At 35.1% G+C, this 27,273-nt stretch overlaps 1 protein-coding gene across 1 annotated transcript; it reads left to right on the top strand.

Moving 5' to 3' along the window:
• Nucleotides 1-16,944: 16,944 nt before the first annotated feature.
• Nucleotides 16,945-26,460, top strand: LOC125065790. The gene is made up of 5 exons (XM_047673611.1): nt 16,945-17,089; nt 18,449-18,631; nt 21,805-21,924; nt 25,467-25,613; nt 25,926-26,460. The coding sequence occupies exons 1-5, from the start codon at nt 17,042-17,044 to the stop codon at nt 26,406-26,408; spliced, it is 981 nt and encodes a 326-aa protein (XP_047529567.1). The 5' UTR covers nt 16,945-17,041; the 3' UTR covers nt 26,409-26,460.
• The last annotated feature ends 813 nt before the right edge of the window (nt 26,461-27,273 follow it).

The raw sequence follows: 27,273 nt of genomic DNA on the forward strand, positions 1-27,273 counted from the left end.
AAATCATTGGCGATTGCCAGAATTTGAACCTGCATCGGCTATGCACACGTTCTAACCAGTGGGCTATCTCAGCTGTATCCTGTCTGGACGAAACGACGACGCTTTGTACAAGGATTCAGATTTACGGGATGTTTTTAAATTCTTCCGCTTAACCTTTATAATGATAATTTACGTAAACAACGGTCACATTTGCATGAAACTACAACATTTTATTTTTAATTGCATACAAAACATTCGCAACGAGGTTTTAATCTTAATTTTTTATGGTATTTGTCTTCTTTTATTAAATAACACGTCTATCGTCAGAGTATGTGTGTATATGTGCGCAAACTTACATACAAAGTCCAGTTGCCTCCCTCATAAACAGTACAGTGACAGCCTGTAAATTTTCCACCGCTGAGCTAACGTCTCCTCTCCCTTTGGGGCATATTCTACCACGCTGCTCCAATGCGGGTTGGTGGATATACATGTGGGAGAATTTCGTTAAAATTAGACACGGTCGTGCAGGTTTCCTCACCATGATTTCCTTCAGAGGTGAATTATAAACACAAAATAAGCACATTAAAATTCAGTTGTGCTTGGTTAGGTTTGAACCCGCAATCATCGGTTAAGATGCATCGGTTCTAACCACTGGGCCATCTCTTTTCTCTCTCTCATAATCCTACAAAAAGATTATTGGACACGACCGAATAGATCAACGGCTTTATAAGCCTTACTATGTTTAGGAATATACCGCTGTCATATCAAGAGAATATCTTCACAGAAAATTTCAAAAGCTTTTTACTGACTCTCCTTAGAATATACAACGTTTTAAGCTACTCACTATCCCCGTGGCTGTTAAATTAATTAATTATATATTAAAGCTATTAACAAACAAAATCAGGCGATTTTAAATTCCTTGGATATAATTTCAATATGCTTATTATCGAAAAAGTGAAAAAGTCTCTTCGTAACAGTTCACTAAGTTGAATCTTGTTATATTTAATTACTAACGGCGAAGTTTTCAACGTCGCTAAAAGTTAATTTAAAGGGGTTAATGAAAGACATTAGGTGAATATTCTCTTCTGGTCTTTCGGATGTCATTTGGCTGTCGTTTTCTTTTAAAATTAACGAAGATGATTTTAAATGTGGCAAACTTTATGTGTACGATTTGAAAATGTACTATGTTTTTATTTTGACTTTTAATGTAACAATGTTTAACGGATACTGTAATGTCTATTTTTATATTGAACAACATCACATACATTACTCTGATCCCAATGTAAGTAGCTAAAGCACTTGTGTTATGGAAAATTAGAAGTAAGGACAGTACCACAAACACCCAACTAACCGTTAGTATAAATTTAATATAGCTGTCCGAATCAAATGCTATACTTTTAATGAATAAATAGATCCATCCATGGATTTAATACAAAATTTTAACCAAATCGTTAGAGTCGTTTCTGAGATATAAAAAATAAATATATAATAGAATTATTCATTTAATATAATATGTTATTTATTTCTCAGGTGTTTTGACAGAAACCGAAAAAAAGGTAGGTCAAATATCTACAGCGGACGTGCTGCGAAAGCGATCCCGCAGCCACCTTTCCGTGCTGATGGCGGCCATCGCAGGTGTTTTTAGAGAGTACAAATCTCACATAACCCGACATCCCCCCAGGAGTCGGGTATCTATGAAGATTTTCCCTGCGTCAACAAAAAAAAAAGGTCAAATATCTAACGCATATCGCAGAAGGACAATGCGATCCGATAACTTATTATATGGCATATTTAAGTGAGATAAATCTAAATAACTTTTATAGAGCCTTCCTAGGATCTCTGGATGTATGGTATAAGTTAACTACAAAGGTAAATTCATATTATACAAAGGTCTCTAATAGAATAAAATACATTCGAATGATTATTTTGAAATTAATCGTATCATCTTATTATCAAATTATTGCCGATTCTATGTTATGTTCGATTAAATAAATGTGGCAATGCCTTTATAATTTGCATACACATAAATTATATTAATAACTAAATCAATATTCAATACATGCCAGAGATCGCTGTGGTCTCAAGAATGTCGTTTGGGTAACGCTGATTATATTAAACACAATATCTAGAGCTCGTATATGTACATATATGTTTCATATCATTGATTCTATATAAGGAAAAACATTTAAAATCACATATATTTATTGTAACGTGAGAGAAACTTGAGAAAGTATTAAACTACTGGAGAAATCTAGATGAGGAATGAAATAGTGTACAAAGAGATAAGGGATGTTATGGAGCGTAACCTAAGTTATCGGATATCCGAAATAAAGATATATCCGAATCCATACTAATTGAATCCGAAAGCATATTGCTATACTTAAAGTGAAACCTAATACCAAATAATAGCCTTTAAATAAAGTCAAACTTTTACCTTGTAATTTTATCTGCAAATTTATCTTTTAAAAATTTTAATTAAACAAATATCCGTAACTAAATGTATCCGAAACAATCGGATAATCCAAAATAATTTCGTATCCGTAACCGTGTCGAAAACATATAAAATTTAGCTTTTGACTTTTTAATATTTGATTAAGAACCGCGTGTTCTATGTACCACTAAGTACTATCAACTAATTACCTATTATACATACTCAATTGGAATATCTGTCCTGAATTCCGTCAATACACCAATAAGCCTGATATCAGATAATGCAGTAATGCTGTTATAACATCGTCTATATGCTTAAACAAATTCCATCTGGACATGAGTATTACATTTGATTATATCACACGAATGGTGATATAATTACACTATTGCACTACTGGTATATACTGTGAAAGGTAGTTTCAAATAAAGGCACAAGAGACCAAGGGAACCATTCCTTACATACACCACACACACCAATCTTACCAACATGGTAAGGTTGGTGATGTAAGGAATGGTTAATATTTCTCACAGTTTATTGTGGTACCACTTAACATCAGCTCGTTTTACCCCCATATATGTCCATAAAAAATATATATAATCAAGTATATTTATGCATTGGTTTAAATGTAACTTGTGTGTTGTGTTCGTCGAACGTTCGATGGCAAAATTTCAATATAATCATTATTAAACAGAATAAAGTCATAAAATACGAATTTGTCAACACCTACCAAACCAAAAAATATATTTATATAAACGAGTCATTGCATTAGCATTAGCAGCCCGTTAATGTCCCACTGCTGGGATAAAGGCCTCCTCTCCCTTTGAGGAGAAGGTTTGGAGCATATTCCACCACGCTGCTCCAATACGGGTTGGCGGAATACACATGTGGCAGAATTTCGTTGAAATTAGACACATGTAGGTTTCCTCACGATGTTTTCCTTCACCGCCGAGCACGAGATGAATTATAAACACAAATTAAGCACATGAAAATTCAGTGGTGCCTGCCTGGGTTTGAACCCGAAATCATCGGTTAGGATGCACGCGTTCTAACCACTGGGCCATCTCGGCTTACATCATTGAGCCACTTGTAATATGTGATCACTCTCTATTGATTGCCCTTCATACTGGGAAATATATACTAATTTTGGAAAGTCACAATACCGTAAACGACCTATTGCTTAACAAAAGATTACCCTTCTATCAAGGAGAAGATCCTAAAGTTAATCCCACAGTCTACTCGCAGTTTCAATACGGATCCGTGGATAAAATGTTTGGTGTCCTCACTTATTTTAATCTTTGGAAATTATTTCCATTTTAATTATTGTCAGTGTTGAAATATATAAGTACAAAGACACTAATTAAAATGAATACCACTTTAAAATATTCCTGAAAAGCAGTAAAACAAACTACGGTCGAAACTAACTAATCCTTTTGTGGAAGTTTGTTTGAAAACCGCGCCGAGTGTAACCGCAGGCTGGCGACAGAGATTCGGATACTGATTTCGTATGCTATTGAATACTGGGAGAAAATTTTGAACAATACTTTCAGCGACAATTATAAACCGCAAACCCCCGCAAGTTCCTCGAAAATTTATAACAAAACAATCACTACGACTTCAACTGTGAATGGAATTTTCATTTAGCAACTACCTAATTAAAGAGAAGAATTAGTCAATTACTAGATGTTCGTGATATTCTATTTCAGGGTTTCATGATATTCACGTCAATTAATAATAATCGAACAACATACTTTGGTAACAAAAAGTAATAACAACACGTTTTACATTTTACACTACATTAACAGCCTGTAAATTTCCCTCTGCTGGGCTAGGAGGCCTTAGCCTCCTCTCTCTTTGAGGAGAAGGTTTGGATCATATTCCACCACGCTGCTCCAATACGAGTTGGTGGAATACACATGTGACAGAATCTAGTTGAAATTAGACACATGCAGGTTTCCTGACGATGTTTATTCACTACCGAGCACGAGATGAATTATAAACACAAATTAAACACAGTGGTGCTTGCCTGGGTTTGAACCCGAAATGATCGGTTAAGATGCACGCGTTCTAACCACTGGGCCATCTCGGCTCCAACAACACGTAGTGCTGGAGACAAGAAATCTCTCTTGTTAAACAAATAGGATTTTTCCTACCAAGCTACTCCACTGTGAGTTATTGTTAACATGGGTAAAAATTCCCTTTCCTTACCAGATATATTATATACACAAACATGGCACTCAAAAACTTATTGTACTTACCCCGATATGGACCTGTTATCTTTGTTTAAGGTCCACATATTTATAGACTAGACCTCCAAAGTTCCCTGGACTATGGCTTTTAAAAGTTTCTGCATTTTCGTTACAATAAAATAATAAACAGTTACAGTATATATAATTGTTAGTAAATAAATAAATAAATATTGGACAACATCACATACATTACTCTGATCCCAATGTAAGTAGCTAAAGCACTTGTGTTATGGAAATAAGAAGTAAAGACGGTACCACAGACACCCAGACCCAAGACAACATAGAAAACTAATGAACTTTTTCTACATCGACTTGGCCGGGAATCGAACCCGAGACCTCGGAGTGGCGTACCCATAAAAACCGGTGTACACACTACTCGACCACGGAGGTCGTCAAAAATATGTGCAATTACAGTATACTTAAGTATGGTGCAAAAGGGACAGAAGATCTCAGTTCCCAAGTTACAATACCAACATGCCAGTTGGTATTGTAAGAAATAATTAATATTTATTACAGTTTAAATTACAAAGTACTGTCACTTTAATTATAATTTTTATTGATAGAATTACACTTTTGCTTGTTGTCTATTACTTAGACACTGGAGTCCGATACCGAACTCAATAAAACAAACTTTGCTTCAAAAACTAGTATTATATATTCTTGTAATCTAGTACAGCTTGTATCGTTAGTTAATAAGATGGTTTATAAGTAAGTAAAAAAAACAAAAGAAGGTAAACAACACACTCTCTTTGACACATTCTTTTTTTATAAAAATGTTGTAAAAAAAGGTTGATTATATAGAAAATAAAGCTATTTAAAATTAAATCAATGATCTGTATTATAAATACAGATAAATTAATTGTCGTAGGCGCGAACATCATCCCCGCCGTTAAAATCACCAGATTTTAACCCTCAGTTTGATTCTCTGTTACTGGTAGAGGGCTTAGTCGTGTGAAAGGTCTTCGAAAGGTCCCTCGAGTCGTTTGAACGTCCGCCACGCGACATACATCGTCAGCGCCAGGGAACAGCTTACTGATGCGCCCTACACGCCAACATAGTGGTGGCATATTTTCCTCTTGCAATAGCACCAGGTCTCCAAGCCTCAAAGGGATGTCAGGAACGCGCCACTTTGTTCTCTGTTGTAGCTCTGCCAAGTACTCGTGCTGCCATCTTCTCCAAAAATGTTGTCGAATTTGTTCGAGCCGTTGGTAACGTCGGAGACTAGAAGCCTTGCAGTCGACGAGATTCGGTGATGGCAATGCGGTTAGCGGCCGACCAAGCAGAAAGTGCCCCGGGGTGAGGAATTGAAGGTCATTTGGAGACGAAGACATAGGACAGATGGGACGGCTATTTAGTATGGCTTCAACTTGCGCAAACAGGGTGCCTATCTCCTCGTATGTTAAATGCGAATTGCCCATAACACGCCTAATGTGAAACTTTGCGGATTTCACTCCAGCCTCCCAGATGCCACCAAAATGGGGAGCATAGGTAGGAGAAAATACAAATTTAATTTCTTCCTCACTACAAAAGGAATGTATGGAATTCTTATTAGATTTTAAAAAATTGCCTATTTCTTTCGAGGCGGCTACAAAATTTCGGCCGTTATCACAAAAAATCTCTGTAGGCCTTCCGCGACGGGCCACAAATCTACGTAAAGTTAAAATGAAAGCTTCTCTTGAAAGGTCGCTGACAGCTTCCAAGTGCAAGCATTTAAACCTCAAACAAACAAAGATACATAAATAACATTTTGTTGTTCTTGCTCCGCGTCCCTTTCGATTTAGGATAAGGAAAGGACCAGCCATATCCACACCAACACTACGAAACGGGAAGTCCACCGTAATACGCTGTGAGGGCAAGTTTCCCATCAACGGAGTCAAAGTCTTGCCTTGCACCTTCCTACACTGTATACAATTGTGCACAGTACTTCTCGCGAGGCGCCGGCCATTAATGGGCCACACATAGTTCCGCACACTAGCGAGAAGCAACTGTGGACCAGCGTGTAACTTATGCAAATGCTCCCGCTCAAAGATAAGTTTAGTTAGGTAGTGTGATGAATGTAATAAAATTGAATGCTTGCTCTCAAATGGAAGCGACGATTGGTCTAAGCGACCTCCTACACGTATCAATCCACTGGCATCCATGAAAGGTGTAAGAGCTATAATGCTAGACCGAGAACTGATTGTCCTATTTTTAGCCAATAAGCCGTATTCGACAGGAAATGATTCCTGTTGTGCTACGCGACAAAGCAAATGAAACGAGCCTTGCAATTCTTGCACACTTAATGCTTCTAGACGCTTAGACTTAGGATTTCTTAAATTGTAAAGAAATCGCAACACGTATGCATATACTCGCTTTAGTCGATTTAATTTAGAAAAGTTATGGAATTGAATTACCGATGAAATGCTATTATCTAGATTAGCAATTAACTCTAGACCATTTAAGTCTTGTTGAAGATTTTTGGACAAGGTAGGCCAAGATGATTCGTCCTGCAATAAAAACTCCGGACCAGACCACCACAAATTATTATTCCTAAGCTCTTCAGAATATACCCCGCGGGAAATGAGATCAGCCGGATTCTGAAAAGTAGGAACATAGCGCCAACACCCAGCATTGGTTAACTCCAGAACCTCTGCGACTCTGTTGGCCACAAATGTTTTAAGTTTTCTAGAGCTAGTGTGCAGCCAAGCAAGGACGACGCTAGAGTCACACCAGTGAATCCTGCGTTCTATAGGAAACCTCAACGAGGCAACGACTACCTTACATAGACGAGCCGCTAGCACAGCGGCGCATAGTTCTAGGCGAGGTATAGTGCAGGCCTTCACAGGTGCTACTTTCGATTTAGAACATAAAAGATTAACACTTACGTTGTTTGCTGCATCTACAGACTTAATAAAAATGCACGCGCCGTACGCTCTCTGCGAGGCGTCGCTGAAGGAATGTAATTCTATTATAACTGGTAAGTCGCATAAAACCTTCCTAGGTATAGAGATTGCAAATAAAATATTTAGAGTATTATAAAATTTAAGCCAAGCCCTTTGCATATCATTTGAAATTTCGTCATCCCAATCAACTTTATCTAGTCATAACTGCTGCATAATTAATTTAGGGATAATTATACAGGGGGACACAAAACCTAGTGGGTCAAAGATTTTAAAAGATGTCGATAATATAAATCGCTTAGTTATTTTCTGAGTACTAGGAGGCATGTCAAAAGAATAAAATAAGCGATCTGTTGCTGAGTCCCACCCTAAACCGAGAGCGCTGGCAGACTCACTTAAAACCAGTTTATCAGAAGAACTTGAAGAACAGGACTGCAGAACTAAAGGAGAGTTCGATTTATATTTGCGTAAATTAAAGCATCCTGCCTTTAAGGCCTCCGAGACAGAATGTTGAATGCATTTCAATTCATTTTCGTCATTGCAGCCAGTAATTAGATCATCCACGTAAAGGTCATGTTGTAAAATAGTTTTCGTGAGTGGATCCTCGCACTCCGCCCCCAGCTGCCAAAGACACCTCGTGCTCAAATAGCTAGCACTTGCGAAACCGTAAGTAATAGTATTAAGTCTCAGTGTTTTAAGGGGTTCACGCTCATCTTCTCTCCATAAGATAAGTTGTAAATTGCGATCAGACTCATCTATCACAACTTGCCGGTACATCTTTTCTATATCCGCGGTCAGGATGTACTTGTACAGGCGAGCCCGAACCAAAATGGAAAACAGAGAGTCTTGAATTTGAGGCCCAACCATCTGTATGTCATTGACAGATACGCCGGAAGAGGTGCGAGCAGATGCGTCAAACACCACCCTTATTTTGGTTGACTCACTGTTCTCTTTGAACACCGGATGATGAGGCAAGTAGTAACATAAATTCAATGTAGGACTATCGAGTGTTACTTCCGAGAGATGACCCAATTCTGCGTATTCCCGGATAAACGCTATATACTGAGATTTGACCTCAGGCTGTCTCTTAAAGCGCTTCTCTAAATTATAAAATCTTTTCTTGGCCATGGTATGTGAATCACCAAGACAGTCGGGTGATTTAAACAAAGGAAGTCTCACACAGAATCTACCATTGGACAAGCGACGGGTGTGTTGCACGAAATGCCTTTCACATGCCTGCTCGCTGTCATTTAAATGAACTTTAGAAGGAATCTCCTCTAATTCCCAAAACCTACTCATTTTAGTATAAGGATCATCATCACCTTGTGCAAAATTAGTAAAAACAGTATTACACTTTACATTATTATTAGTTTCCTTGCTATACAAAGGCACAGGACCACCAATAAGCCAGCCCAACTTTGAACTGTGTAATCTAGGACACCCTGAGCCCAATGACTGTTGCTCAGAGCCAATTATGTCCCAAAACAGATCCGAACCGATGAGCATATCAACTTGAGACGGTTCATAGAACTTGGGATCCGCTAGGATAATATTGCTAGGAATTTTAAGTGAATTAATATCAAAACTAGAATTAGGTAGCGAACTAGTAAGTTGGTTCATGACATAAAAGTTGGATGTAACATTAAAAGACGTATTAAATGATTTAATTTGAACAGCACAACATTCTGTGATAGTTCCCGAATAATTATTACCAAAGCCAATTACATTCGTAGAGCTTAAAGGAGTGACATCTAGAGACAATTTTCCTTTCAAATTTAAAGTTAAAAACGAGGTTTGGCTGCCACAATCTAATAAGGCACGCACGGTTACCGATTTACGCGTCCTTGGATTGACAGCCTCAATCAGAGCCGTCGACAGTAGGACTTGACTAATATTCTCATTACAAAAGTTAGCTAGTGTATCGACGGGGCTAATATTGCTTACAGCGCTAGTTGTATTGCCTTCGACATTTGTAGTAAGGTGCAGGCGTGAGTTGTGCCTTTTTTTACACTCTCGGCAAGGACCGAAGCGACATTGACGAGAAAAATGACCAGGCTTCAAACAATTCTTACATAGTTTCAATTTATTCGTCTTGGTTATACGATCACTAACGATCATCGCCTTAAATGATGAACAATCAAATATCCTATGCTCAGTGGAATTACAACAAGCACATAAATTAGAAGGAGACTGTCTTTGTTGTTGATCACTATTAGTGTTGCTGTTACTAGTGCACGCATATGACTTCAAGTGCGAACGTTCCGGTTTAGCACTAGTAGTAGTCGCAGCTCGCTGCTGACCATGAGATTTAGAAGAGCTCTCAGCCCTACTGCGGTGTACTGATTCTAGAATGGATGCACGATCGTTCAGAAACTTGTGAAAATCTTTAAGCGTGGGTGTATCAGTTGACATCGTATTACGGTGTTCCTCCCATCTCATGAATGTGTTGCTATCTAGCTTAGATGAAACCAAATGTATGACAATAACGTCCCAATGCTCAGTTGCCTGTCCTAGACTGGACAGTGCACGCAAATTCTTAGTCACGTGATCGACTAGGAAGCGCAGCGACTTTTCAGATTCTTTTTGTAGAGCGGTAATATTAAAAAGCGAACTGAGGTGATGATCTATTAATAAACGTTTGTTGTCATAACGCTGTGATAGCAGGCTCCAAGCCTCCGCATAATTATTGGAAGAAACTTCGAGATTCGCAACAGTACGAGCTGGTTCCCCCTCCAAATATGACAGTAAATAATGAAACTTATTCACGGGGCTAATTCGACTATTTTGATGAACTAGAGATTTAAATGTATCTCGAAATTCCATCCACTTAAGATGCGAACCATCAAACTTAGCAATGTTAATTAACGGAAGCCTAATACCGGTTTCATTATGGTCGAGCCCACAATGGCTTACATTATGATAGTTACTAGATTCGTGGTCACTGTCAACGTGACTCTGCACCTGCAACAGGGTTTGAGCCGCCACAATATTGCTAATAAAGGCCCTCTCAATGATTTCTCGTTCCGCGAGCTCCTCGTCCAACTTATCGAATCTATCAACATAATTTTTAAATTTGGTTATTTGTCCCTTAATAGAACTACGCTTGGTAATTAGTTCCGCCAATTTTTTTACGTCGTCCTCGATTCCCATCGTAAAATGTTAAAGATTATAGCAAAATTCGTGAGGAAGAAATCAAATTAAAGTTTAAAACTAAAAATAACGAATGAAAATGCTCACGCCCCTTTCCGGTGGCATCTACCGCACTGGAGGTCGAGGAGATGCCTTAGCGGGCACAAACAGCGCGGCGACGTGGCGGTGCGGCGCTACGGCGCGGCGGCGGTGGCGGGAAGTATCGGTCCCGCTCACTATCACGGCACCTCTGGAATATTCGGTGGAATAATCACCACACAGAAAGTCACGTGGGACACAAGAATGACGGCGTTTAGGGCTTCACAAATAAACAAAATTAAAGAGGCACCTAAGCAATGGTAAAATTAGTTGCGGTCGCTATATCGACGATAAAATTTACTAAACGGTAGCCTTAAAAGCACTAAAAAGGCCAATTTAAGATTTAACAACTATATTTGATATTAATCTCTGCCTGATATTGTTTAAATATAACAAGTAAACGGAGAGATTACTTATTTTCTAGAGAGAACTCGATAATAAAATCGAATGACGCAATACCTACCATAGCTTATTCACAAAGGCAAAAATGTAATTACGTATTATCTATTATGTTTGCACAAGTTAACACCATTAGAGGATGTTCAAAAAATGATTGAAGAGGGATTAGGGCACTGAAAGGGGACACTTAGCTGCAATTATAGTCTGCTGCTCTGTGAGTAGTCCAATGTCCAACGACCGGCAGTGCTAGCTCCGTGGTTCCTTTCAAATGTGCACAAATGTTCCGTGGGGTTTAGCTCGTTCCTCAATACTTGACTGGACTCGGTGCGGTGCTGCCCGATAGCTGATTGCTACGGCGCTGTTGCTGACCAATTCCAGCAGGACTCCAAGCTTCCACAATCAAAATGCTTGAATCGATATTGTCTTCGACAGATTTTGTCCTGTCACGGTCGCCAAATATGTCTATTACTTAGACACTGGAGTCCGATACCGAACTCAATAAAACAAACTTTGCTTCAAAAACTAGTATTATATATTCTTGTAATCTAGTACAGCTTGTATCGTTAGTTAATAAGATGGTTTATAAGTAAGTAAAAAAAACAAAAGAAGGTAAACAACACACTCTCTTTGACACATTCTTTTTTTATAAAAATGTTGTAAAAAAAGGTTGATTATATAGAAAATAAAGCTATTTAAAATTAAATCAATGATCTGTATTATAAATACAGATAAATTAATTGTCGTAGGCGCGAACACTTGTATATCTTGGTGGTAGGGCTTTATGCTAGCCCGTCTAGGTAGGTACCACCCACTCATCAGATATTCTACCACTAAAGTAGTACTTAGTATTGTTGTGTTCCGGTGAGTGAGCCAGTGTAACTACAGACACAACATCTTAGTTCCCAAGGTCAGTGGCACACTGGCTTTGTGAGGAATGGTTAATATTTCTTATAGCGCCATTGTCTATGGGTGGTGGTAACCACTTAACACCAGGTGGCGTATTAGCTCGTCAACCTACCTACATCATATGAAAAAAACGCTCCATTTTCCTTTTTTTATAAAGTACTCTATATCTATACAGATCTAAATAAAACCAATAAGCAGACATTGGCGTAACGCCGGAAGAAGTCCAAGAGAGAAAAACGTTGTAATTATGTCAGTTAATTTTTCGGGGCTTGCACATTACACTACATTAGCCACAGAACCCACTTCATCTGCAGTGCCGCAACACGTAGATTACATTTGGCTAGCTCGCAGAAAACGTTGCCAAAACTATTTTGATTTTAAATTGATTTCGTTATAAAGAATTGAGAACAAATATCATTTCGGATATGATTCTACTATGATAGGCAGATTAATGCTTGATCAAATACGTTGATTGGTCTACGTTTTTGATGATTATTTTTTATTGCTCGACATGATTCATTAGAAACGTTTTTGTATACTTAAGAAAAAAGCTATCGAAGATGAATTACAATTCGTAATTCAAAAATCTTAGAATAAAGAAATGTAACCTTGAGACAATGTGACATGCTTAGGAATCTCAATATAGTCTACAGGGGAAATCGTCTCCATAAAAAACGTTTCGTAAATTTGAAGCTGCTCGTTCCTAAAGAAAAACTTATAGGTAAGACTTTGACTCGTTAGTCTCAAAAACGGTTGCTGATGTAGAATATCGATTTGTTAATTCTAGGAGGTAGGTCTAAACTTATTGAGAAAAATCAAGATACTGGGAAAAATACCTAAATCAATTTAGTAATTCTTACTATTCATCTCCTTTATGTAGATGATGTATAAATGTATGTTTTTCCACGTCCAAAAAAAATGTACGTTGTTTAATTATTTATAAGTAATTAAGTATTAAAAATTCAAAGGCTTTTACCCGGATTCGATACCGATATACGGTCTACTGGATCCTATTGGGTCAGAATGGATTTGTTTTATTCATTATTCTTTTATATTACATAGACAGGCGAGCGGGGAAATTGGCTACCTGGCTTAAATTGGTCGCCGATGCCCGATATTGATGCTATCAGAAATATTAATCATTTCTTAAATCGCGCATGCCTCACCAATATTAGAAGCTTAGGTGTTATGTCCCTTCCGGAACACAAGAATATTAATTATCACTGTTTGGAGAATATCCTTTATCAGATTGAGTGGTTATTACCTACCTGGCGAGCTTGTACAAAGAATTAAGTTAAGAATTATATTATATTGAATTCGTAATAATAATTTTAGTACTTACAATTAATCGTAAATTTATTTTTTTCAATTTCCTTAAAACTATCTTCAAATTATTCAATAAAATTTCTTAGGATTAATGGCACTATTGACAACTAATAACTAATCCAAAATCTGCTATACTTATAGCGTTATTAGGAGTGGAGTTAACTTTATCATTTCTCAAGGGTAGTCAGAATCCCTGAGCCTAACTTATAAAAATAAACTAATCAAAATCCGTTCGCAATCAGCGAAGCAATGCAAAAATGATCATAAAAAAGGCTGAACAAACTCTTAATTCGAAGTCAGCTATTTCTATCTTAGTCTAATTAGTAAACGAAAGTAGTACTTACTACTGGAGTAGAAGTCGTATATTAGCTTCATCTACACTATCTTCCTACATTTTCCTTATCTTAATATTTCCAGTTCATGAATTTGAAGATAAGTAAAGATCACTTGTAGTTCTTACTTCCACCTTTTATACCAATTGTATCTGTGCAATGGACATAGCAACATAAACAAAATCAACTTAGTTCAATGGTATAATATCTTAACACCCATGTACCCAAATTTACAATTTTCAAAAGAATTTAGTACCACTCCATATGTAAATAATTCAGGCCTTATATAATCATTTTTTTTTAAAGATAGTATGGTCGTTAAACTTTAGGAATAAATACGGACAGTGATACTTGAGATGGACAGGAGCGCATGAATATTGTAGGAAGTCGTAACCTTCAGAATATTCTGCTTGAAAAGGATCATATAGTCAGACAACGACTTTTGGATAGAATAGTTGAATGCTTTGATGGTACTTTGATAGCCAACATAACTAAAACAGCTACTCGTATAGCGTGGGTATTGAAAGGATTACCGCGGAATTAAAAAGTTTTTTTTTTTTTAATTTTTTTTCGTTATGCCGGGCTTAGACTGTGATAACAAGACTTGCTAATTGGGTTGCCTTAGCGGCTTACTGCCTAAACGCAGTAATTAGGCCGTTTCTGCTAACGTTGATATGTCACGTTGTGTATACGATCCTGAATTATTAAACAATCATTAATATTAATCACTCGAGTTTAATAGGGCATAAATCTGTGTTCTTGTTGGTTCTGAGATATTTAATTGTGACATTCAAAATATTCGAATTTATTTTTCATGTTATTTTGAATGGCCACGTAGTATCACCGATTCAGAATGTAATATGTATCGTGAAATAGAGGAATGAAAGCATAATGTTAGAATTAAACAAAACTTTCACTTGGTGGTAGGGCTTTGTACAAGCTCGTCTGGGTAGGTACCACCCACTCGTATTCTACCGCCAAACAATATTACTCAGTATTGTTGCGTTCCGGTTTGAAGGGTGAGTGAGCCAGTGTAACTCTGTAGTGCCTGTGCACAGGGGACATAATACCTTAGTTTCCAAGATTGGTGGCGCATTGATGATGTAAGGAATGGTTAATATTTCTTACAGCGCCAATGTCTATGGGCGGTGGTGACAACTTACCATCTGATGGCCCATATGCTTGTCCGCCAACCTATTATACCATAAAAAATACGTACTCTATTTTTTACCTCAGTCTGTTTTGAAAGCGGAGATTATTAAGTAGTAAGGCGAAAAGGGAAATAGTTCCGAGGGACTTTTAAACTGTTTATGAAGTTGTAATTTACTTATTTGGCCTTTGATGTCAGGAAAACGGGAGATCCTCAGTAAAGTTACACAAGGATATTTCTTTTGAGACAAAACTATATGTTTTGCACTAAGAAATATCTTGCTATAATAATATGGTCAGGCGTATTGTAAAAAAAATGACGTAAAATTTTGCTTCGATATATCTTTTAATTTATACGATGGACAAAGGAACTTCCTGATGGTAAGTGGTACCAACTACAGACATAAATGATGTAGGAAATGTTAAAACAATCTTACAACGCCAATGCGACGCCAACTTAACAGCAATAATAAGTATACTCTATTCCAACCACAAGAGGAGAAAAGCCAAACAAACAACGTTTGACAGCAAATTGACGCGATGTCATTGGTCAAGAGCTTGATTAATCTATGATATTCACTAAGGATTTGCAAAGATGGCATTTTGAACGTCGACGAAACTGTTATCGGAATTTTGGAAAATTAAAGTTGATATAAGCAGTTAAGTGTGATATTGATGTATTATAAATAAAGATACATATATTAATCATAAACTTTTTGGTAGTGCACGATATAGCTGAGTTATTAGCAAATCGCATGAAATACGTAAATCTGAGGTTTGTTTATATTTATTCCTACTTCGAATGGAATAGGCTTTATTGCTATTTTGAGCTAGAATATGTGATGTGATGGATAGGTTTATCCAAGCAGGCTCACACAAAGGCCTATTTCCTAGTAAATATATAGCAATTTATTTATGTAAGGAACCCTTTTAATTTTAATTATAAAATATTATCAGTCATAATTTATTTTAACTTCTCGATAACGCGTGATAAAATAAATGAAACAAAAATAAAGCAATAACACTGCGACTTATTTTTTTCTACTGAGAATTTCAGTAACAAATTATTTTTTAAATTTTACAATCAGCACAAATAAAATTAATTATAATATAGATACTTCAACGAAGCGCACCCACTAAGGGTTCGTTTACATCGCGAAGTGCACATCGCGTAGCTACAGTGCGCGGAAAGCTAGTGTTATATAACATAGGAAAATATGAAAAATCGCGCATAATACACATCTTTTGTCGAGCTGTAAGAAATATTAACCATTCCTTATATCGCCAATGAGCAACCCACCTTGAAAAGTATGTTATTATGTCCCTTGCGCCTTGTCCCTTGTGCTTGTGTGTGTAATTATACAGTCTCAATCACCCTTCAAACCGGAACACAATAATACTAAGCGTATCTGTTTGGTGATAGAATTTATGAGTGGGTGGTATCTACCCAGACAAGTTTGCACACAAACCTACCGCCGAATGAAAGTCTGATTTAGTTCTAACATCAAATTATGTTTTCTTTGCCCTATTTCACGATAGCTATTTTAAGTGATCTATTGAGAGAGCTATTTTGTTACTTACAATTAATAATTGTTTATTAAAATCAAACGCCGTCACAGTTACGATCACATTGACCCACTGCACTGTGATCTCTGGGTTACTACTGCGCGAATTTGCGCTACACGCAACCGCGAGACGGCGCTGGTGTAAATAGTATTTCTGTACGACGCGGATACGGCGCCATGTATACTAAGCCTAACGTAATTGCTAATCAACTTAAAAATTTCACAATATCAAACATTAGAAAATTAAGCAATTCTTTCACATGAGATACAAATAACTTCGATTCTTTTATCTTATAATATTACGTAATTAATACTGATATAATTATAAGATTATTATAAATATGCAGTCAATAGAATTCATCGTTCGAGTCATTAAAATAAAATTCATGGTTATGAATTTACAGTATATCTTACTCTTAAAACATTTATAACATAAAATTAATAAAACAAGGAAGACGTATTCAAACTTTAAATTCATAACAAGTGTATCTTCATTACTTATCAGTCCATGTAACTTTAGATAAAAAGATCACAGTTTGAGGTCCACCAAAATTATTGTGTTTAGTGTGACATTATATGCGAAAGAAACAGTTGTGTGAAAATGTGGCTGAAATTACTTTTGATATCATTCTTGGGGTGTAATACTATCGTAAGTAACATTATATATAACTATATTATATTAATGGAAATAATTTAATTGTATGGATAGATAAAATTATTTACCTTTCAATCAATAGAATGTCATCAAAGTTAAATCAAATCCTTGGTCAAAATAATAGTCTGACCAATTTAAAAAGTGCATAAAGGTTACACGATTCCATAGTGTTACTGTAAGCGCATGTAACAAGAAAACACATAGCGGTGTACATTTATATACACTCAGACATAATTTCTCATTCTTACATAATTTACGTCTGTGTGAGTATGGATAGAAGGTTATTAGGAGATGACTTCGATTTTCAAATCAAAATGAAATGGCTACTGGCAATTATTTTATTTTTATTTTGGTAGAATTATTAGACTTTATTTTTGTGATATCGGTAGGCGGACGAACAAATGGGTCTCCTGGTTGTAAGTGGTCACCACCGCCCATAGACAATGGTGTTGTCAAAAATATAAATCATTCCTAACATCACCAATGCGCCACGTACCTTGGGAACTAAGATATTACGTCCCTTGTGCCTGTCATTACACTGGCTCACTCACCGTTCAAACCGGAACACAACAATACTGAGTACTACTGTTTAGCGGTAGAATATCTGATGAGTGGGTGGTACCCACCCAGACGGGCTTGCACAAAGCCCTACCACCAAGTAAAACACAAAAGCTGAAATCTATGCAGGCTATTTAAGAAACCATATCCTGCTTACATTTCAGCGTACAAGACGAAAAAAAAAATCACCCGACATAAAAAAGGAGGTTATCAAATCGATTGTAGTAATATGTTTTCTGTTTTTTGTCTCTGAACTCTCTTCATTTATATTTTTTGTCTGGGAAAGTGCAGTTTGATACAAATATTTTTTTGTTAAAATTTTATAACATAATTCCACTGCAAGCGGTAGGTTATGTAACTCCCAAAACATACATAGCAAGTGGAATCCAGGTAGGGCATCTCGGGATCATTTGCGTATACTTGGATATATACACACTTATATAGTTTATGGTATTTATTTGGAATCCAATGATTTATTTGTATTACACTCAAAATATATCAAATTAAAGCGCATTTAGAGACATTATGTATCCAACTGTACGTGTCGTTACCCAAAACTTCTAAATTTGGCTCGTACATAACGATGCCTTACATATTGCTGTGAAGGTTTCCTAATGGATGTCCTTGTGTAATTAATGCCACGAGGGACATTACAGCTAAGGCTAGTACTCTTAGTTCCGAAGGCTTTTAGCGCGAGGCAATTTGCCTAATACAAACGTTATTGCTTATCACTGAGTGACTTATTTATTTATCTCCTTTATAGGTTAAATAAACGTATATATTTGGATGTTTCAGCAGTCAACGTCCTTCGATTTGGGAGGGGTCATGTCCGGTAACCGCATGGCCGCTGTACCTTTAGGAAGGTCTCTCGGGGAAGGAGAACTCGATATAGAGGGTATCTGTACGGAAGCTGGAATGGCATGTCAAAATTGTACGCATGCTGTCACTTGCATACCTTTACCTGTTGGATGGCTTAAAGTAAGTAATTCAAACGTAAGCATAATACTTAAAACTTAAACACAAAATTATTGGACGATAATCCCTAATATGATTCCTAATATAACATTATTAAGGATTTTATAAAACGATATGCCCAATAATCTAATTTGTGGTTTTTATCCCAAAGATTTTCATTTCGAGGGAATAAAGGTTTACATTTAATATTCTTGCTTTTCTACGAAAAACTTTAATAAAAACCGGAGGAAAAGGGATTATTTCTGGTACAAAGATTTCATCGAAGGATCTGTCGACGGATCGTACTATGTGGACTAATGCCACTTTAATATATTTTTGGTAAATATGATCACTTTATATAACTCAAACAAATTTAATAGGTATGTTAGGATATGGTATCAAAAGCCTAGATGGCCCAGTAGATTGAAAGCGCAGGTCTTGATCACCACAGATTTGTAACCTGAAATCATAAGAGTGATCTCGAGACCCTAGTTTTAGGTCCTGGCTTGTCAATATTTCCCTTCAAAGGAAAGCACATGAAGATATACTCCTGCTCTTTCCAATCTTGTTGGATTGCCATCCAATCGAGATATGAGAGTGAGCTAATAGAAAGTTTACTTGGTGCACTGGTTTACTTGGTTTATGCTAACCCATCTGGGTAGCTACCCAGCAAAACTACTTTGCATTGTTTTGTTCCGCTTTAAACGGCAAGTGAGCCAGAGCTAGAGCTAAAAGGGATATATAACTTAGTTTCCAAGGTAGGTGGCGTATTGAAGATGTAAGGAATGGTTAATATTTCTTACAGCACTAATGTGTATGCAATGGTGACCAATTACCATCAGGTGGCACATCCGCCTACCTATACCATAAAAATTGAAACTGCTCTACAATTATTGTAATCTGTTAGGCAGTTGACTAGAAGCTATTGAGAATAACCACTGTTAGCAAAATCTGTTTAGAAGAAATAGATCATTTACAAATATTCAGGACAATGCTGTAGCTGGACGGATAAATGCGGCATGAGAAATAATCGGGCGTTATTCGTATTTTTCTAACATTTTAATATTACTTTTTTTTTGTTTTTGTTCTATCAGTAACTCAGAGGGCTTAATAATAGTCATCATTCCTAGGGACCCTCACCTGTGGAGGCCCTGTTACGCCGGTTCGCTCTACGTAGCTATCTACGCAACCAATTCCGGAATACTCCGAAAATAATTTATAAAATAACCATTTCAAGTATGAACCAAGCGTTGAACTAATAAGCGCTCTCTTCGTTATCTCTCGGCGATAATTAAGCGTTAATTGGAGCGAGATAACAACACTCTAAAAATATTTTTGTTTTTTAAATTTGTGACGTTTGTTTAAGTGGCATATATACTGGAAAATATGAAAGTTTATTATATAAATAAAACTCACCTTATTAAGTGTTTATGACTTAGTAAAGCGAGAAGCTGAAAACATCAACAAAATCTAATTTATTAAAAAAAAAATTGAACGGAAAGGCATTCTCTTCTGATAAGTCCTAAGTTAAACGTAATATATGTATCGGATTTGTCAAACGCTAAACTTCATATTGGTTGGAACTAAATTACAAATGGTAAAATATTTATTTAAATCGCGAACAAAATACACACAAATACATGACTTTAGTGTCATGCAAATACAGACTACATGACATAAGTGTCATGTAAATACAGACTGAGTGGTATCTCGATGGTTGGTGAAACGACATTTGATTACAATTCAAATGAAAATTTATTTATATATTTGAGGAACTATAAAACTATAAAAACCTAGTATGCATAAAATATTCTATGGAAGTAAGAAGTAAAAAAATATGTTTAAGTCTAGAGGACTAATTGCGCAAGACGGCTGGATGCGAGTTGCCGAAGAAAGACCACAGTGGCGTGCATTTGGAGAGGCCTATGTCCAGCAGTGGACAAATATGGGCTGATGATGATGTGATGTAGAGGACTAATACGTTATAAAGTGAATATAATAACGAGTGCCAAAACAAATTAATATAAAAATAATAAAAAAATATTTCGAACAAAGTCGAAGGCTAATCTTAAGATTAACAAGAGATATCATTGCAAATGAGTTCTTACCATTGTCTGACGCCTCATACTTAGACATAGCAATGCTATGCATTGCTACTTTGCGATATAGTAAATACATCACATAGGTACATAATAGGCAGCATCACAAAGTTACACTACCAGTGCAATATTATGGGCTGCCTCGTTGGTCTAGTGGCTTGATATAAGGCCACAGATCCTGAGGTTCTGGGTTCAAACCCCAGGTCGGGCCAGTAGCATGCTGTTGAAAAGTTCTCAATAACAAGCCAAAGTCTAGAAATTATATATTACCGAGCAACGGCATGTAAATGTATTGGTTTTTAGCCTGAACTCTTTCCAGTCGAATCGGATTTGGTATCCGGCGTGGCGTGACGTGGCGTGGCGTGGCGTCAGAGTCTCTGTAAAGGGACTGTACCCTCAGAACCATAGTAGATAACGCGTTGAATTGTTCACTGAAAGCCTCTAAATAGGACCGAAAGGATTGTAACATAAAAAAGTCCAATGATCAGAGTATACTTGTCGTAGAGTCTTGCTCGTGACCTTTTTAGAATAGACTCTTACAAAAAAAAATATCAAATCCAACTATTATTATAACATAACCAAATAAAAATAAGTCGATGTATACTATAAACAAAGTATTTGGGAGAAAAAAATGTATTCACTGACGCGTCGGTCGTTGCCCGCGGTATTCAATCTAGATTAGCCGCCATTTTGATATTCACCGCAAATCTTTAGAACGTAGTAGTATCTTGTAATTTCTATAACAAGGTTTATGAAGTATTAATAGATAACTCATAATATTATAACAGTGCTTGGAGTTATATTTGTTGATCTTCATACAAGATATACTAACATACTCTAGATTCAGTCAGTAATCGTTGCCGGTTACTCTTGATATACCCAAACATGAACTAGAGCTAAAAAATGTATTAAACTAGTAAATTAACGATTCAAAATTATTTGGACCAATTTGAAAGACCCTTTTTTTGAATTTAGGTAATTTAAATTTACTACCTAGTACTTATAACTATTAACGTACTTTAATTTTTTAAACTATATGAAATAATACTTTGATTTATTTTGATTTTAATTTAATATTTAATAATAATTTATGTTTAGGTACCTCTACAACAGTGTTCTAATGGACAAACATGTAACGCTCACCTGAAAGAATGTTCCAGTGAAGATGTCCCCGAGTGCGATATTGTAACACAGAAATTTCAACACATTTGCGAACAGGTAAGATACATAAAAACACATGAAAAAACATTACCTTAGATAAATGTATTTATCAGTAAAATCAACAATTGATATAATATTGTTGTATGCATGTTTAAGTAACACTTTTTTAAGATACCTAATTGTTCTACTAATTATTACAGATAGTATCAGAGTGTACTCCTAATATTAGCACAGATTAAATAAAATAATTATAAATTTAGTTTAAAAAAAATTGAAAATGTTTCAATAAAAAAAAATACAAATAATGCTGAAATTAAATCGGATATAAAATTGAATATTTATTTAATTAAAAAATAATAATAAATTAAATCAAAGTCCATATATTAAAGTATTTATTTCAAATAAAAAATTAAGAATATGAAGTAATTTCTACCTGAGACCATTTTACATTTAAATTATTTAGATATACTATATAGATACACATTGTTTTATAACATTATTAAAATAAAAAGGTCAAATAAAAATACCCCAAAAGCCTCAACACATTGAAAGTTCTGGTTCTGTAAATGTCCAGGGCGGCGGTAATCACTTGACATAAGTGAGTCACCGGGACGCTTGTTAGAAAAAACAAGTATAATTAGAGGTGGGTTTGAATTAACTGCATTTCCTACTAGCAAGCCTTTCAAAGTGTGATATAGCAACATTTTATGTAACTCAAAAGCAACAGAGTGTTAAGCTCCCACGGCTCGCTGTAAAGCTGAAAGTCCATATGGTTGAACGCGTTCTGTTTACCTTTGATTTTTTTGTCTAATGAGTTTGTTATTGAGTATATTATATTTACACTACCACTTTAAGAAGCAATAGTCGTCAACGTCAATCAATAAATTTCTCTTTGAAACATAATTTTATAGTCAAATTTTAACGTGAGCATAACCTTAGGCTCAGCTAATACTATCAGGGTTCAGCCTTGGAGACATCAGGGCAACAAAAAATTGGAGACTTCTAATGTTTGACTTTGTTTTCCAAAGAGAGTTTTTGAATAGTTTTATATAGGGCAGATTAAACATAAAAACTACATAACTATGAATATAGTAAAACACAAGAATTACTATTAAAATTGCTTACACGTTGGAATTACGAAGTTTTTTTATCTTAAGTATCTCTATTTTAGAGGTTCCCGAGGCTTTAGCGCTCCTCTAAATCCCTGAGTACTATATATGTACATTTAATGAAACCTGTTCTAACTTGATGTAAATGTAAGTTTGATATGTATACGTCTAGTAATTTGCCCATTGATAGAAAATATACAACAATATTTACAATTCCAAAAACTCCACTCAAAAAATTATATAAAAAGAGGTCACACTAAAATTAGGCCTTGGGAATTAAGTAGGAATTTTAAAATGCAATGTATGTGAATGACGAATATTTAAGAATAAGAAATACTATAGATGGTGCAATTATATTTTATCTAAATAGTGTATTTTTATATATCGTGGTCTGTGTGTATTGTTTACGACGAAAACATTTAAAGCAACGATGAGTTCGACATACAATCGAAACGACGAAAATGTCAAGGCGAATAAGTGCACTGTGAAATTGAGAGTCATGATGTATGACTGACTTTTTATAAAATTGATATATCTTATATGTGATAGCTAACATTGTTTATAAACTTGATAGATTTTGCCAGTGCGAAAAAAAGCACATACATATATGTGTTTTTTTTCTTCTAGATTTACATGCTAGAAAGCATGACGTTGACTCACCTGACATGGAGCTGACAAATACATCGACTTCTATACTGTAATTCAACTGCTTGTACATCTATATGATATCAAAAATGAATCCCTATTTCCCTTTGTCACGCTATAAGTTGATAACGACTTCAGTTTGTAGGTGGTTCATATAGAGAGAAAAATTAAGAAAAATGTTCAGAAAATTGGAATTATTCAGAAAACTTTTTGCTTTTATGATGTAGCAGTTTACGTGTTTTTTTTTTTATTATTTATTCCAGTTCTTATTATAATCCAATATTCATAGCTAGTACAGGAAGTCGTTAGATTTAGCTAAAAATATATATATTTATATATATATATATATATTAAATAAAATAGTTACTGTATAATATATTGAATACATTTTAATATAGTTTCATATCCATAATCATAATAATCATAAAATAATTTGACAATGCACTGAGTCTAGTGTAAGGAAATAATTGTAGAAGATGTCGATAAAAATCATGCCGATTAGGAGCTTTACTAGCATGCGCCACAGATACCAATAGTGTTGTTTTGATGTAGTTCCTAATTCTACCCGTATAACCTTAGACTAGCTATTAATATATATAAGTTTATACGGGATAGTAAAAAAAATTACATACAACTTCTGTGGCGTATCGTTACATCATATATTTTAAATGTAATGCCCAGACTTAATACAGTCAGCATATGCTATCAACGATGGCGAAAAGTATTTGTGTTGTATAACCGTTTAAGCGCCTGAACGCGAGCGGTACTTTGTTAAGAGCAATCGCACGAATAAAATTTATTTTAACACATTCAATTTTTTATTTTTACATATTTTAACTTATCGATTTTTTTGTTACAATTGTTTTGTTATGTTTTGTATTATAAAAGAAAGTTTACTATATCCTTAAAATATATCTTAATTTTTTTTTAACATATACCTACTATATTGTAGTTGCAAAAGAAGCTACATATAAGCTTATGCGTATGTTCACTATGAATAATATAGTATGGTGCGGCAAAAACTGAAAGTAATTAATTTTATGGATAAATATCGTAGTCGTACTACAAAAAAGTAGAAGTAAACGACAATAGCGCAATGGTTCAAAGGCCGCCGATGTAAAAAGTTACAGGATTCTGATACCGATCCTGACAACCGCTCATTTACTCCTTAATACAAGATTTAATCTTAAATGGAAGGGTAAATATGAATATTAGTAATTTCTCGTAAAGGGGCATGACTACTATTCTCAAAAATATGAAAAAATCTATAAACGCACGTACATAAGTACACCTTTTGAAGTTACACTTCTTTAGAATGTCGATGACGACAAAGAAACCAACAAATTAAATGAAAAGTTTCACTTCTTTGTGTCAGTTGCAGTCAAATATATTTTTAATTAATACGAAAAATACTAATAAATTTCTTTGTGGAAATTGAAACCAAATGAATTAGACCGAGAGTCCTTGATTCGTGAAATGGCGTTTCAGATAAAAAAATTTCTGACATTTCACGATGTGATGAGTTTCGAGTTGATATTTTTAATTAGTGGTTTTGTGCTAGCCCGTCTGGGTAGATACTATCCACTCATCAAACAGAAAAACTTAATGTTGTTTTGTTCCGGTTCAAGGGGGGGGTAAGCCAATGTAAATAAACGCACATGAATTAAAAAATAAAAAAAAATAAAGACTGGCTTTCCTCATGTAAAGCTGCGGTCACATATATGATATCAATGACTTTTCGCTATATAATCTCTTTTATTTGTTTATTATAAAAAATAATTAAGGAAATAATTTTAATAAGGGCTTATTAACAATTATTAACACGGATAACGATTTTTTCGGCAGGTCGGCATATTTCCAGACGCCTATGATTGTAGGAAGTTTCACTTATGTTCACCGCCAGATGAATTCGCTGATGGTAGACCCGCAGACCATAGAGCAGCGTTATGTCCGAGACATTATGGCTATGACCCCAAGATTGCTCAATGCTCAGTAAGAACAAACTATTTTATACTGTTTGTCTTAATTTTTCGCAAGCATGCATTCTTTTTTAAAAAATAGTACTTTTTAAAATCTATAACGTACTCCAACTAAATATCATTTATTATTTATTTTTTTTTAAATGTAAAAAGAATTAAGATGCAACTAAAATTGTAACATATTTATTCAAAATATATATGTTTGCTATCATATAATTTACTATTCAGTATTTACATGTAAATTTATTTAACAATTCTCGTGAAATTAATTTACATTTAATTTCACACACAAAATATTCTTCTAATTAAGCTTATCTTCTTATAGATAAAACTAAAGCACGGTCAGTGTGACCAGAGACCAGTTCCAAGTTGTAAAAAAGTCGGCCAATCAGGTGTCTTAGAAAGCAGCCCACACCACTACTACGTATGTCTTTCGAGACATGGCAATTTGTATCCTCAAATCTTCATCTGTCCTCACGGATGGTACTACTGGAATAATTATTGTCAACCACAACCTGAAGTTGGAAAAACAGTAGAGGAAACGAAAATACACGATGTCATGAAATCCGCCACGGAAAGCACAAAGGATAATGATAATTTATTAACAGTAGCGACAACGACCACGCCAAAACCAGTTACATATAGAATTAATTCATTCTTTTCAACAGAAAAGCCTGTCACATATCCAGCCGATACTTTCTTAGCAGATAAATTCGATTTAACGAACTATGAGACAACTGATGATGTAGCGCCAAATACGAACGATGAATTTGCCAATTCCTTCGAAAGTGGTACTGATTTCTGGTGAAGTAATCTTTTTAATTAAATATTATAATTTTTAGTAAAGAAAAAATATTAAACATCACACAAAGAATTGGTTTTATTTATTACTTTGGTCGATGATGAAATATACCAATATTGTATTGGTATATTTCATCATATACCAATAATTTTAAAAAAACGTCACTAAGAACGTAAATTGAAGTCAAATCAGCAACTACTATATAAATAAAAAATAATCGTATCTAATCTTCAATTAGTACAATTTATTTTCAGTAGAAGCAAATAAATGAATTTCACCATATTTCTAATTGGCTACGAGCCCACTGCACTTACATGATTACGCTCTTAGTTCGACCCTGACTTCCTGCCTTGTAGACAACCACTACAGGCTTTAGTCGATGTTACCTGCCTTGTCTCGCTACACTATTGGATGAACGAGAAATCCACTCTTGAGCCAATTGAATAAAGTGCAAAACTATCGCTTTACTGAAAACTTTTATCGTTCAGTGTTTGTAATAAGAAGACTAGACTTAAATAACGTACACTTTTATTTAATACGTCAATACCTGTTCTAATTTTGAAATGATTAAAAATTAGATCTTAAATCATAAAACGGTTTGAGTCGGAATGAATCGACTTAATTATTATAGTTCTAATTTTGCTAAATAATTTTGAAGATTTTATTAAATGTAATAATAAAAGCATGAAAATATTAAAAGTGCTATAATTTTGTTTTTTTTTTTTATAGATAATTATAGGTATTCTGTTTATATATTTATAAACAGAATACCTTTCCAGGCAACCAACTTTCCTTTGAGGCGCATATTTTAATTCAATAATAAGAAAGCATACTCGCTCATGATTTCCATCTCACCGGACGATATAAAATC

The sequence above is a fragment of the Vanessa atalanta genome, chromosome 8 (assembly GCF_905147765.1).
Source record: "Vanessa atalanta chromosome 8, ilVanAtal1.2, whole genome shotgun sequence".
NCBI lineage: Eukaryota > Metazoa > Arthropoda > Insecta > Lepidoptera > Nymphalidae > Vanessa > Vanessa atalanta.

What these genes read in the sequence shown, in the direction of transcription:
- LOC125065790 (XM_047673611.1), top strand. Translation starts at nt 17,042, where the DNA reads ATGTGGCTGAAATTACTTTTGATATCATTCTTGGGGTGTAATACTATC. An exon ending in TCTTGGGGTGTAATACTATC is followed by an intron (nt 17,090 to 18,448) that starts GTAAGTAACATT and finishes TGGATGTTTCAG; the next exon opens with CAGTCAACGTCCTTCGATTT. An exon ending in TTCAACACATTTGCGAACAG is followed by an intron (nt 21,925 to 25,466) that starts GTAAGATACATA and finishes TTTTTTCGGCAG; the next exon opens with GTCGGCATATTTCCAGACGC.